We start from the raw sequence: 13,775 nt of genomic DNA, 5'->3' as shown, positions 1-13,775 counted from the left end.
TGAAAGAAATACCGAGTCAGTAAAGAAAACCCAAGAAAACAGAAGAAGAGGAAAATATACCTTTTGGAGCAGGAGAAAAAGAGGAAAGAAAAGATAAACCTAAAAGAATATAGACATATGAAAAATCTACACTTGCATCCAGTGTTGAGGAAAGGGCATGGTATGATGCACAGGACGACAATGTTGTCATGGAAAATAGCACACTGAAAGGAAAGTTTAAAGAGTTAGCATGAAAGCAGAGAAAGAAAATGCTAAGGATGCACCTAAAGTCAATACAAAGATTCATATGCCCACTGATTAAGTGATCAAACCTAAACTGAGTAGAAATTACTGTAGGAGAAATCTTAGGAGTATTGAAGGAGTTGGCCAGACTTCTGGCTGAACCAATTAAGCCTAATCGATCAGTAAAAAGGACACATACCTGGTGTATGAAACACCAAAGAGGAATGAGTCTATGGCTGAAGGTTTTTAAATCACAGAAAGTCCCAAAGCAAAGACAAAATCACAATCCATGGGAACAATCTGAAAACAGTGATAGATACTGAAAGTCAGCTAAATATAGTCCCAGAAGTGATGTACAAACAGTTTGTCAATTTGCCAGTTAACCAGAGTAGAATACTGGTACTTCTTGATGCAAATGGAGGTGCTGGAGATCTAAAGGGACTCATGTTTCAGGTTCCTGTTCATATTGGATTGGTACTTGCTATCGCAGACATTTGCATAGATAAAAAGGTGTTATTCAATATATTATACTAGGATGGCCTTGGTGAGTACATAATCTGGTATCTGTATATGAGAGCCCTACAGGTACCTGGTTAGAATTTGGCAATAGTCCTACAAATGATCAAGTATTGGAAGTGTTAGTAGTACCTTGCAAAAGTAAAAGAAACCAAGATAATTGCAAAGAACTGGTAGATTATATGTGCTGAAAGTTCCTGTAGCAACAATTTCCATTAAAAAGTATCTAAAATAGTGCCATTGCTTTAGAAGTAGTAACATTAATGGTACCTGATGAGGCAAGTCATCAAATTGTAGATGGATCCTCAAAGAAATATAGTTTTATGTAGTCAGTCAAGTCTCAAAGATGGTGGACAACTGTTTGAATTTAATTAATGGTGCTCTATAAAACTATAGATAGTAGTAGTATAGCTGAAGCTATAAAAGAGGAAGAGAAAGTAGAAGATATGAGCAGATCAAACCCATTAATCACAATGACTATCATAACCATGCTATCATACTATTTCAGCCAAATCTGGAAGTGCTTCAATATGTCAGAACTACATTCAATTTCCACAACCCAGACATCACACATTTAGGTACACAGCCAATGTAATGCACACTTTGATCAATGGCAACCACAAGGCTGATTACCTAGTACTCAATAGCTTCCAGTTCAAAGATCTTAGGGAGGATACAAGGCACATGGGAGTATTTGTACTTAATATAGTAGTTAGTGCTAAGTTTGCTGAACCAGATCTGATTTCCCATTATGGTAACATTACTATATCTGTGATTAAGCTTCCTATTGACACTTAATCAATTTGATCACCTGTGACTCCCACGTAGGTCCTGTAATGAGAGGTACCTGTGGACCGGGTGTGTGCCTCTAATTAGAGGGTGATCAAGTAATATAGCGCTTGAATGGATAATTGCTGGATAATGCTGCCCTTGGACTTGTGGGAATTTATGAGTATGCACCTCGGGAGCATCCATATGTGCTATTAATAATGGTACTGTTGCCAAGGATGTGGTTCCTGACTTCGGCAATGCTTGGCGCTTGCCAGGAACCTTTGAGCTCACTGTCTACCACAGTGAGCTCGCGTTTTCAACGTTCCCTTGGCCATTTCGCTTCGGACAAGTTGCAAAGATGATATACAGACTAGTATACATGTCAAATCTAATGCTTATGAGTCCACTGAAACATGGAGGACATCATGTAACGCCTGCGCTGCCTCCTTGATAGCTGGCACATCCTCTTCTTCATCCTCCAGCTCATCTTGCATGTCAGGACTGTTGCAGGCAACTCCAAAGGAGATAGACTCACTCAAGTCCTGCAGAACTGTCATATACCATATTCCCGGGTACAGATCCAATGGACATATCCGTATATAAACCCTTGTACATGCGCTGTAGTAGATCAGTTCGAATATCATCTTAGATTGCACTCATTCTGTCTGGACTCTAAGTCCCTCCGTTATCCGTCCGGACTCGAGTACGATACTCTTGTCAACTCCGAGACTTAGGATTGATTCCTATAGTCTATATATCCACCTCTGTCTTTGGACAGTCCTCACCCGTTAGTTTCTAGTTCGGATCCGATCCGGATTAACCGTTACTATATACGTTCAATATCCGGAAGCCCTAACGGATCCGTTACGAGACTTATCCATCTCAATAGACGCGATACTCTAACACTCTGAAATAAGGGGCAAGACTCAGGAAAGGGGCACAGCGCACAAGCTGAGGCCGAAGCCCTTCGGATCTGATACTACTTGAGTACGGTCTTAAGAAGAACATTGAGTCCAGCAGGAATTTGAGCATGCGGGATGCTGGCACTGTCCACGAGAGACTTCTTGATGCTCTCACCGATATTGATTGACCTGCTAAACTCCTGCAGCCGAGCAATGTCAGCCATGCACTGCAGGAGGTACCTGTTAGCCCTACTGCGAACCAGACGTCGCAGGCTGATCTGGTGGGCGAGTGCGGGGCAAGAGAATTCAAGCTGAGTGTAACAGTTGTGTAGGTAGTGTTCCTCGTCATGAATGTATGTAACCAGGCACTGAATTTTGTTGTTGAGGCGCAGGACCTACTCCTTGGCACAACACATCTTGAAATAGAGGTCTATGACCTGGCGAGCAGCAGGCGTCACCCAAGGATGCTGGGAGATATCCTGACAGGCATCACGTAGTAGATCAAAATCAGATAGGAATGCATACTCAATGACCTCATCCCATTTCAGGGTTCTGCAAGGGGGGGTTAGAGATAGTGCTGCTGCATTGTAATGATCAAGGGCAGAGCAGATGGCTGAGGAGTGTGTCTGTAAGGCCTTCGCAATATGCTTGTGAAGCTTGTAGCCTGAATAAAATCAAGTTATTGAACCAGATAGTGAAAAAAGGCGCACCAGTTCCTGAGCGGTTCAATTTTGTCAGTTCAAAGATGCGAGCCACAACAAGGCCCTCCAGAGCATCCAGTGCACGCTGATACTTCCTTTTTGCAATCAAGCGCCCTGCATCTTCCCATTCTGGAGTGTCAGGAACCCAGCATTGAGCCACTCCGAGCTTGCTCTCCAGGTCTTGCACAACCTGCAGGTCCTTCTCAAAGTTTTCAAGCACGCATCTCCGTGTCGTCTTGAGTTTGCGAGTTGTGGCAGCATCTGATGCGCCAAACGATGTGCTCGAAGGTGTCAATGATGTCCAAATGGACCTTGTCATGTTGAGATTGCTTCTGTTGACACATTCAATCTGATTGCACTGTTGAGGATCAAAAAAGAACTTACTGGCTGGCTGCGAGGTTGATGAGTTTCTGCCAATACTCCATTTGGAGTGTCTCATGTTCTGGCTCACTTTTCAAACCTTGTAGGTACTCCTTTTTGTCGGTGATCCATTGGTCAAAAATGAAGACGTCTGTAATGTCAAGATCCCACATGACTTCTGAGAGGTTGATCTGGCTGTTCTGAAGGATATCAAGTGCCTGTCTGTAGTTATTATACAAGAAGTTACCTAGTAAATTGAGTCAGTTTAAGTTTATGTGAAGTCACATCAACTCACTGAGGTTTGGATAAACGTTGTATTCATCATTATGCTGGAAGTATGCTGATATGAGTTGTTGACGGTGAAAAACACTTGCATAACAAATTGTCGATGCTAATGCATTTGACTTCGAAAGTGTTTGCTCACAGGTCTCCAAATGTCACTGAGCACACACTGGGTATTAGTGGTGCTGTCCAGGTCAGGAAGGAGACTTGGGCAGATGCTCTACGTATCTATATGAGGAAGTATAATGAAGGTGCTGTGGAAGCATGGCCTCGTGTGGGTGGGTGTTTTTGGCTCTCATGTATCCATGAGACTGGAGGGTCTCTAGCTCCCACGTCCCCCACACCATCATCAAGTTCGAGCGAAGACTCTATTTGGACCCCTGTTGAAGATTTGTTGGCACATATGAGTCAGGTGGGATTGTCCTAGGGTGTTGTTAGTTTGTAGTGCTTTGAAATACGAACTTGGATTCGTGAACTTAATTACTGGTCACTTGAGTGTGAAAATGTTAAGCATACTGTTAGATTGAACCAAGAAATGAAATACCCAGAAGCAAGTCTGGCGCGTTGTTCATATAGCTGGAGAAAGATCCTGCACTATTGATTTTAATAATATTCTCGTGCCGTAGTCGAACTGAAGGGTGCAAGTGTGTTAAATTTTGGTGATGCCAATATAGATATGTCTCCTACAATGGAATCACAAGTTCTTTGGCATCAAATCAATGAATCAAGAGAGTGACCTTCTGCACCACAATTCACGGTCTCAGAATCCTCAGATATCATTCAACAAGCTGTCCTTACCATGTTACAGTAGCGCGTACATTAATTTAAGGGTGCAATATGGTTTCTGGTGATGTTTTGTGTAGAATGGCGAACACGTTCACCATAGAGTTTGCTATGTTCGCTTTATGTGCGGTAGCAACTCCTGAGTCAAAAGTGGTACACACAGGTACCAGTTTGCGGGGCACTTCTTAACTTTGTCATCTTGGCTCTGAAGGCATGATGCCTGGCATATATAACATTCTATATAGTGTTTGAATGTGCTGCTCAGCAGTGGACTTGGAATGAAAGGGTGCCCAGTCCTCACCTGTGACTCCACCCAGGAGCACCATTACAACTTGATCAAAATCACGGCAACCATGTAGCATTTGTGAAATTGTAGTTACACCAACCCAATTTAATAAGGTCATTCATAGTACCACATAGAAGAAAGTCTTGAATCAGGTATCGATGGTGCATACTCATCGAGTTTAATTTCAAAAAATCTAACTTCAGATAACACTGCCTCAAGCATCTTATAGAGTTGAAGAAACCTGTCTTTTTGCGCCCTCCTGCTCCTGCAGTATGCAAGTACAAGCTTTTCAAGTCACCAAGTATCTCCCGCCCTGCCTGCGCATGAGTCTCACATAAGCTGAAGAAGTCATCCACTGCACGACATGCAGATTCCCATTCTCGATGAAGTTGTAGGCGATTATTGAAGTGCTTCTCCCAGGAGCCTTCAGGGCCCCAGTTGAATTGCCACTCACTGATGGCCAAACGAACAGCTTCGAGAGAGGTAGGTTCTGACTGAGCAGGATGGTCCTGAATAGAGTGATTAACATGGGTGCATTGCTCTTCAGGTTGGCGAGCACTATCCATTGGGAACACATACGGGATAGCATCAACAAATGGAAGAATGGGAAAGTGCACATGGACTTACCCTGCTTGTTTCCTGCTGCAGTGTTTGAATGATGGTGAGATTGAGGGAAGGGGAAAGTAGTGATGGACTTACCCAGCTCGTTTCCTGCCACAGTGTTTAATGATGGTGAGATTGAGAGGTAATTAAAAACACACCTTGCCATTCAAATATGAGCCTTTTCATTCTGCGCAGCTCAAACTCCAGGTTTGGCCAGCCAGCGTGCAGTTGCAAGATGCTGGCTCTGCGCCATATGAGATGCAGAGTCCAGAGAGTCTGGGAAAACCACAGGCAGGTAAGTCCAATGGGCCTTAGGCATATACGTTCATCTGTTAAATGATAAGTAGATAATAACATTGTGCGTGTCTCTGATCTGAGTCTCACTCACACACACTAGGGTGATGATTTAGTTTTGTTGAGCCCTATCGCCTCATGCTCGGACACAAGTCTAGTAAGTAATAAGTAGATAATGATGTTGCACGTGTCTCTGATTCAAGTCTCACACTAGGGCACTGAACATAGGTTTTAGTCATTTGTGGTGCCCTACCGCCTCATGCTCAGACATGCATTTTTCACTAATTTGTCCCTAGGTTTAGTACTTAGTTGGCCTCTCTGTTGCTGGACCGTCATCCATCAACACCACACACGGGATTTCAACAACACTTAGTAGTTTCTCTCTCTCTCTCTCTCATCTGAATTCGGTGTGTGTCACGTAATGTATACTGCATCTTTTACCAAGTTGACCTTAGGTTTAGTATAGTTGGTCTCTCTCTGGCTGGATCATCCACACAGGATTTCAACGAGACTGAGTTTGTCTCTGAATCATCAGTGCCAGGATGATCTACCTACCAGACAGTCAGACTACACTAACATGTTATTATATTCAAGATGTAAGCTGTTTTTTACACTTATCGATTGAGAGAATAACTGACAGGGGCTACCTGTCAGTGGCCACGTGATAATGCAGCCATCGGAGCTTTGGGTTTCCAACATGTCGGTATGTGATCCTGAATTTTAATGATTTTGTGAAAAAATTTCAACGCACAATCAACAGAACACCATACTACACTCCCATCACTTTGGTCACCCCATTTCAGGTACCTCTTAGGTTGTATTATACCTATAGAGGTTTTCACCTAGGGGGTGCTTTTTGGGTGGTCCGGCCAATGTTTTCTGGTCTTTCCCCAAGTGCATAAGGTCCAAAATGAAATGTATTGAGCATGGTCCAGGGATCAAAATAATTTTTACATGGGAAAGACCACCAGCCAACTTTAGACCATGCATACATTGGGAATTCCCCATGGTGTAGGGGTGTCAGGGGTCCTATTATGACCAAAAATTTTGGGCAAAAAAAAACACTTTGGTCCTCCTCAAATGCCAATTTCTTTGAAAATTTCTCACTATATGTATTGCATCTATGCCCTGCGCCCTCCATAAACAAATCCTCATATATAATTCAACAATATATCTGGTGGGTATATGAAAAAAAATGAAAGTCATTACTTTAGTTGAACCTCTTAATGAAAGTTGTAGTATGTGTCAAGGCAAGTCTATATGTCATAATATCTTATCAAAATTTTGACAGGAAGGTGAGATATGGCTGTAACAAAAATCGTTGTCGGGCTTGTTTACAAAAAAAAAAGTCATTATCCTTGATGAAAGTTGTAGTCCTAGTGAGGGTAGGTCTATACCTGCATATATTTTGTTAATTTACTATCATTTGGGAAATATATAAGCTTTGTGCAAAAACAATAAACAGGGAAGACCACATGCTTAATGGGAAAGACCATGGGTATAGTATTTGTCTAATAGGGAAGACCACAAGCTTAATGGGAAAGACCATAGGTGTAATATTCATCCAATAGGGAAGACCACACATTTAATGGGAAAGACCATGGGTATGATATTTGTCTAATAGGGAAGACCACATTTCAATGGGAAAGACCATAGACATAATATTCATCCAATAGGGAAGACCACAAGCTTAATGGGAAAGACCACCACTTGGTTAAAGACCACAGCACTCACTTGTGGGTCTAAAGACAAGCCCGACACGATTTTTGTATTGCTTGAGAGTTACAAAATGGTGATATTTTAGATGTTGTGGAGTAAGTGGTCAAAATTGCGAAATTAAGATATGATGTGGTAACTATGTAGATCCCCTGATGAAATCTGATGTATGATCCTGAAATTGCATAATCATGCTGTGTGGTAATGTCCCTGACTGTGGGGGACTTATGAACTATAGGGGATGACACACTAAGGGGGAATTACCACAGGTGCCTGAAATTTTGAAATCTGATGTGTGGTAATGCCCCTGACTGTGAGGTGACTCAATAAGAGGACAAAAATAGACTATGTGTCCATAACATCATAATTTTCCCACGGATGTTTTAATAAAATATGTAGTACTACTTGGGGTGGGAATGTATATTGCATTATCTAAGCAATTGCATGTGATTTCAGTGAGTTATAAGCAATACAAAAATCGTTGTCGGGCTTGTCTTTTAGACCACAAGTGAGTTGCTGTGGTCTTTAACCAAGTGTGGTCTTTCCCATTAAGCTTGTGGTCTTCCCTATTGGATGAATATTATGTCTATGGTCTTTCCCATTGAAATGTGGTCTTCCCTATTAGACAAATATCATACCCATGGTCTTTCCCATTAAATGTGTGGTCTTCCCTATTGGATGAATATTACACCTATGGTCTTTCCCATTAAGCTTGTGGTCTTCCCTATTAGACAAATACTATACCCATGGTCTTTCCCATTAAGCATGTGGTCTTCCCTGTTTATTGTTTTTGCACAAAGCTTATATATTTCCCAAATGATAGTAAATTAACAAAATATATGCAGGTATAGACCTACCCTCACTAGGACTACAACTTTCATCAAGGATAATGACTTTTTTTTTTGTAAACAAGCCCGACAACGATTTTTGTTACAGCCATATCTCACCTTCCTGTCAAAATTTTGATAAGATATTATGACATATAGACTTGCCTTGACACATACTACAACTTTCATTAAGAGGTTCAACTAAAGTAATGACTTTCATTTTTTTCATATACCCACCAGATATATTGTTGAATTATATATGAGGATTTGTTTATGGAGGGCGCAGGGCATAGATGCAATACATATAGTGAGAAATTTTCAAAGAAATTGGCATTTGAGGAGGACCAAAGTGTTTTTTTTTTGCCCAAAATTTTTGGTCATAATAGGACCCCTGACACCCCTACACCATGGGGAATTCCCAATGTATGCATGGTCTAAAGTTGGCTGGTGGTCTTTCCCATGTAAAAATTATTTTGATCCCTGGACCATGCTCAATACATTTCATTTTGGACCTTATGCACTTGGGGAAAGACCAGAAAACATTGGCCGGACCACCCAAAAAGCACCCCCTAGGTGAAAACCTCTATAGGTATAATACAACCTAAGAGGTACCTGAAATGGGGTGACCAAAGTGCTCCCATGGTGCATGTTGACACACTTGTTCATCAACAAATTCTTCAACATGGCAGATGTCCCGAGTTTCAATTTTGATGGAGTTTTGATGACTTGTGATGGTACGTTTCATCCTGGCATTTGTATATTTCACTAATTCATGTTCTATAGCATCTCAGAATGGCGCCGATACCGATAATGTGGCACCTTTGCCTCATTTTCCGTTTACTTTGAATTCAGCTTCGCAAAGTGATGGTACGTCTGATCCTAGCATTTGTATTTCTCACTGTTCATGTCCTATAGCATGTCAAAATGGCGCCAATATTGTGGTGCCTTCGCCTCATCTTCCATTTAGTTTTAATTCAGCTTCACGAATGGAGCCACTGAGAATGGGCAACTTCAATACCTCATCATTCAACTGGACAGATCACAGATCCTTCATTGTTTGATGCCATGACTGAAATGATTGCGGGCCTCCCATCAGACTTATTATCTTCACTCACAGATACACAAGGGTTCAATGAGGACTTGGACTCGAATACAAACACTGTCACCAACTCTTCCGCATCCCTCTGAGGCATTGGACTCGAATACAAACCCATCGCCAACTCTTCTGGACCCCTCGAATATCTGTTCTCCAAGTCCTGCACAAGGCGCATCAGAAACCCTACCTGACAATGATGACCCCAATCTCACTCCAGTTTCTTTCACTGACCGCATGATGGATAGAGGTAATAATTCCTCTTGGGCTGCTCGTAACCCCACCCATCCAGTGATTGCTACGCGGTCCAATGGTGGTGGACGCCTCACCAAAGCTCAAAAAGCATCTCATGCGCTGAAGACTGCACAGAACAAGGAACAGTCAAAGGCCCTTCAAGAAGCTATCACACAGTTTGTCCAGGAGCAAGGGAAGAAACTTCACGACTCAGCGCTCGCTCACCACGTCTCCGACGACCACGTCAAAAATTTGATTGGCCTTGAAACTCACTACAAGAAGGCACGCGAGCTGCAGCTTCGAAACGCCCTTGTCCATGCCAAATCCAAAGAAGTCAATGAAGGTATACATCTCACATTTCATTAAGATCGATGTCTGATCCATAGTCAAGGTCTTGTGCACAGCCAGAAGTACACCATGGCTGAAATTCAAAAAATGGTTGCTGATGATCCCAACATGCCCAACCTGTCTCGCGAGCAGAAGAAGGATTTTATCAAGCAACTGATGGATTACCGTGAAATGCAAACCAGTGATGTATGAGCAAGCAACATGGCAGCTGCTCGAGACGCTGTTGCAGTGATGGATGGTGTGTTGAAGGAGGTAAGTATGAAGACCTTTAGTTTAAATATTTTTGTTCATTGTCTTACAGTGTCATGCGCTACAGGACAGAACTGGAATCTATGCCACAGTTCTGATGGTTCAGGGACATGTTAACGATCAAATACAGTCGACGTGGATTGTGACAGACAATGCATCAGAGTTTTGGGAGGATTGGATGGAGGTGGCTCTTGACGACATGGCCCGTCAGTTTGAGGAATGGGCGTGCATTCAGAAAAAAAGTACGTGGTTGTGTTTTCATTCGGCAATTCTGCTAACAATGTGCACTGTCCTGCATGAATAGGGAATCATGCATGGACATGACTACTAGGTATCCCCCTAACAGACAAAGTCTGTTAGCTTAGTCTTCAGACTAGTCAACCCATACCTTGGTATCAAACCTTGGTCCAATAGTTTCAGTTTTCCCTCAGTGATTCATGAATCTACTGTGTTTTGAAGAAAGTCATATGTGAGATGGGAATCACATAATGGCTTGGTTGATATGAGAAGCAAATTGAAGGTTAAGGTATTGCCTTTTCTTTGGCTTATTCACTTTGGCTAGAGAAACCCATAGAGAAAAGTTCAAAGCCTAACAAAAACCTATCTAAAAAGCCCAGCGTATTGTGTACTATTATTTGTTCCATTATTTCTGAGTAGTTTTCTCTAGTGTTTCTTTGCTTTACTTTTCTATTAGGATGCTCTGACTAATCAGATGCTTCATAAATTTGTACCTACAGGATATGATATCATAATGATGTCATAGGACTTCACACACACTCTTGCAGGTATTCTGTTGAAAGATATGATGTCATAGTGATGTCATAATGATGTCGTCAATTCCAGAATGTTCTATGGAATTTGCTAGAACATTCCAATGACTCAGAATGATGTCATTATCCCACCATGAATATTCTGGAATGTTCTTTTGCACCTGCTAGAACATTCTGCTCCAGTTTTTGGAATATTCTTCTCACATTCTGAAGTCATTACATCACCTTTTTACTTACATAATATTCCCACACAAAACATATATAAGGAGAGTCCATTCTCTCCCAAAAAATAGAATCTCCCACTCGAACCAATTGAACTCTCACCTAAGAAGCTTCAGACTGAACAGATTGCTGCTTAGAAAGCACATTTTCTTTCTAAGTACTGTCCAGACAAGTGCAGGGACAGTATTTCCCTTGAGATTACATAAGTTTCTTGCGATAGAAATTCAGTTTTGTGAGACCAGCATTCTCACCCCGTATTGTTTATTGACCAACACAAGCTTTGGTCATCGTTGTCATTTGTGAGACCAGCATTCTCACCAGGTATTTGTATATTGACCAACACAAGCTTTGGTCATTGTAGTCACATTTGAGACCAGCTTCTCAACAGTTTATTGTATATTCAGGAAACCAGTTCCAGTGTCTAGATGGTATATCCTAGACAATCCCATAGTTTCAATCAGAGATAATAAAGCTCCAGCTAAGTTAATCTAATTGATTGGTTTAGCGAGCCTCCCAAGAACTCACACGTTATCTACCATGAAAGAAGAAAAGTTGTAGACCGTGTTAATTGAGGACTGGCAAGAAGTCTTATCAAGTGTAATTGTAGGTGTCATTACATTCTTACACGTATTTATATAAGACCCTTGGTTATCAAGACAGTGTGAGCAGATATTGTTGTGTGTGCGGATCTACCTAGCCTGCAGAGACAGGCGGCTACACTCATTTTAAGTGAACTCCATATATATATATTGTATGTCCTATTGCTAGCTGCTTACCATAATGCAGGACGTGCAACCGGTATAAAATGGACATCACCATGAATTATCAGAACTATGATAAGGCGATTGTACTGGTCTATGGTATCAAGCTAGACGGCTGGCCTGTAGGCCTCCCCTTCATTGCACCCTCCCACTTGCACGCTGTTGTGGAAGTTCGCACACTCTGAGACACTCTAAAGATCGGCAGTTGTCAGTGGAAGAAACTCACTCAACAGGAGATTGAAGACTTTCAGGAGGAACTCCAGAGGCGTGAAGAAGCAGGAGAGGCCATCGGTACAGTTCGTAAGAAGTGTGGAGATGTAGGCAAGCCCCGCAAGCGCAAGGCGCCCACTGTCATATCCCGTATTCCGGACCTACGTCCGATATCCGGACCTCCATACCCTCATCCATGACTCCATACCCATATCCATGCCTTCAGTCCTCCAGTCCACTATTGGTTTGGGTCCGTACACCTTCATACATCCATATATCAATACCTTCGGACCTCCGCAGCTAAGCCTGCTTCATCCACCCTTAGTCCAATCGGATCTGAGCTCATTCCATCTCAGACTCTACCTTCCCTAGACTATCAGTCTATATCCATGATCCATATCCTAGTCTCGTCTTCACCTAGATCTCCGGATCCGCTCATCCGATATCCAGATGCTTCATCCGATATCTCTAGACCTCTGGATCCGACCTATACTCATATCCGAAGCCCAAACCTTAAATCAGCGTCTATCTCCTTATGGTAATCCCCTTGACTCCGGACTTTGGTTATCTCTGTTTCCGTCTTGCTTATTGATCCTTGTACTCTGTTCATATCCGAGTTCATTTACTTATGTTCCATTCATACTTACTAATATGTTTCCACATGCTCGTACATAGCATTTGTGTTCGGCTTACCAATCCTCTCGGATCCCTTCCAGTATATAAAGATCTGCACAACTCCTGTAAAGTTTCCTTAGTTTGAATATCGCCTTAGACTTTGCTCTGTCTCAACATAGACTTGCTCCCTTGCATCTTAGACTTCACTCATTCTTGTCTTGGACTTTGGTCCATCTGAGTTCTGCCTTTCCATCAAGGCCTAGGGATGGATTCCCTAGGCCAGAAATCCGGACCTTCGGATTTGTCCCCTATGTCTCTGTTCTGAAGTCTAGGGATTGATTCCCTAGACCGAAGTTTTGCCTTTCCGGCACTTCCTGTCTTTCCGAGACTTCTGTCTAAACCCCGTCTATCCGACTCTACCATAGTGTAGTCTACCTCTGTTTGTTTCTACTCCGGACCTTGTCCATAGTAGCCTTTCCCCTCCTGTCCTAATCCTGTCCGCTCCTCCGGTCCTCGTACACCTTTGGACCTTCGGACATCGTAACCTTCGGACGATGTACCCTTCGGATGTCTTAAACCTTTGGACCTCCGGACGTCCTGTCCTTTGGAACCACTCCTCTTATCCTATCCTGCTTTGGACTCTGTCCCTTGCAAGCCCATCCTCTATGTGTTCTATCTAGGAACTTACCTTGGGAAGTCTTACCTTCGGATCTGATACAGCGGAATGTGGAACTCCTCCGGAGTTTCCTATACTGCTCTGGAGGTTTCTTGCCACTCATCCGGAAGTCCTCTAGCACTCTACTAGAGTAGCCAGCCTCCAGAAGTCCTTCGGACTTCGTCGGATTCCATCTGGACTTCATTCTGAAATTAAGGGCACGTACTTGGGTAAGGGGCACAGCGCACGAGCTGAGGCCAAGCCCTCGGATTCCGTCTACCCTTGAGCTACGGTTATAACACCCACAGATGACTCTGCAAATGTGTCTGGAGAGAAGGAGAATCAACTGTCATCC

The 13,775-nt window shown here is 42.6% G+C and overlaps 3 protein-coding genes across 3 annotated transcripts; 2 read left to right on the top strand and 1 right to left on the bottom strand.

Annotated features, from left to right (window-relative positions):
* Positions 1 to 1,904: 1,904 nt before the first annotated feature.
* Positions 1,905 to 3,537, bottom strand: DFJ58DRAFT_719998 (uncharacterized protein; the record flags this gene model as incomplete). Its single annotated transcript, XM_041384686.1, has 5 exons — positions 1,905 to 2,010; positions 2,493 to 2,752; positions 2,870 to 3,024; positions 3,122 to 3,336; positions 3,497 to 3,537. The coding sequence occupies 5 exons, from the start codon at positions 3,535 to 3,537 to the stop codon at positions 1,905 to 1,907; spliced, it is 777 nt and encodes a 258-aa protein (XP_041234874.1).
* A 5,408-nt stretch (positions 3,538 to 8,945) lies between these two features.
* DFJ58DRAFT_738557 (uncharacterized protein) lies at positions 8,946 to 10,511 on the top strand (the record flags this gene model as incomplete). The annotated part of the gene is made up of 8 exons (XM_041386993.1): positions 8,946 to 8,997; positions 9,047 to 9,130; positions 9,179 to 9,318; positions 9,381 to 9,933; positions 9,982 to 10,104; positions 10,168 to 10,190; positions 10,240 to 10,429; positions 10,492 to 10,511. The coding sequence occupies 8 exons, from the start codon at positions 8,946 to 8,948 to the stop codon at positions 10,509 to 10,511; spliced, it is 1,185 nt and encodes a 394-aa protein (XP_041234873.1).
* A 1,485-nt stretch (positions 10,512 to 11,996) lies between these two features.
* Positions 11,997 to 12,350, top strand: DFJ58DRAFT_738556 (uncharacterized protein; the record flags this gene model as incomplete). Its single annotated transcript, XM_041386992.1, has 2 exons — positions 11,997 to 12,110; positions 12,153 to 12,350. The coding sequence occupies 2 exons, from the start codon at positions 11,997 to 11,999 to the stop codon at positions 12,348 to 12,350; spliced, it is 312 nt and encodes a 103-aa protein (XP_041234872.1).
* Between the last annotated feature and the right edge of the window lie 1,425 nt (positions 12,351 to 13,775).

This window comes from Suillus subalutaceus (assembly GCF_016647625.1).
Source record: "Suillus subalutaceus strain FC151 chromosome Unknown DFJ58scaffold_514, whole genome shotgun sequence".
NCBI classification, from domain to species: domain Eukaryota; kingdom Fungi; phylum Basidiomycota; class Agaricomycetes; order Boletales; family Suillaceae; genus Suillus; species Suillus subalutaceus.
Note: the sequence above shows the minus strand (reverse complement) of the source record. Positions and strands in the feature narration are given on the sequence as shown.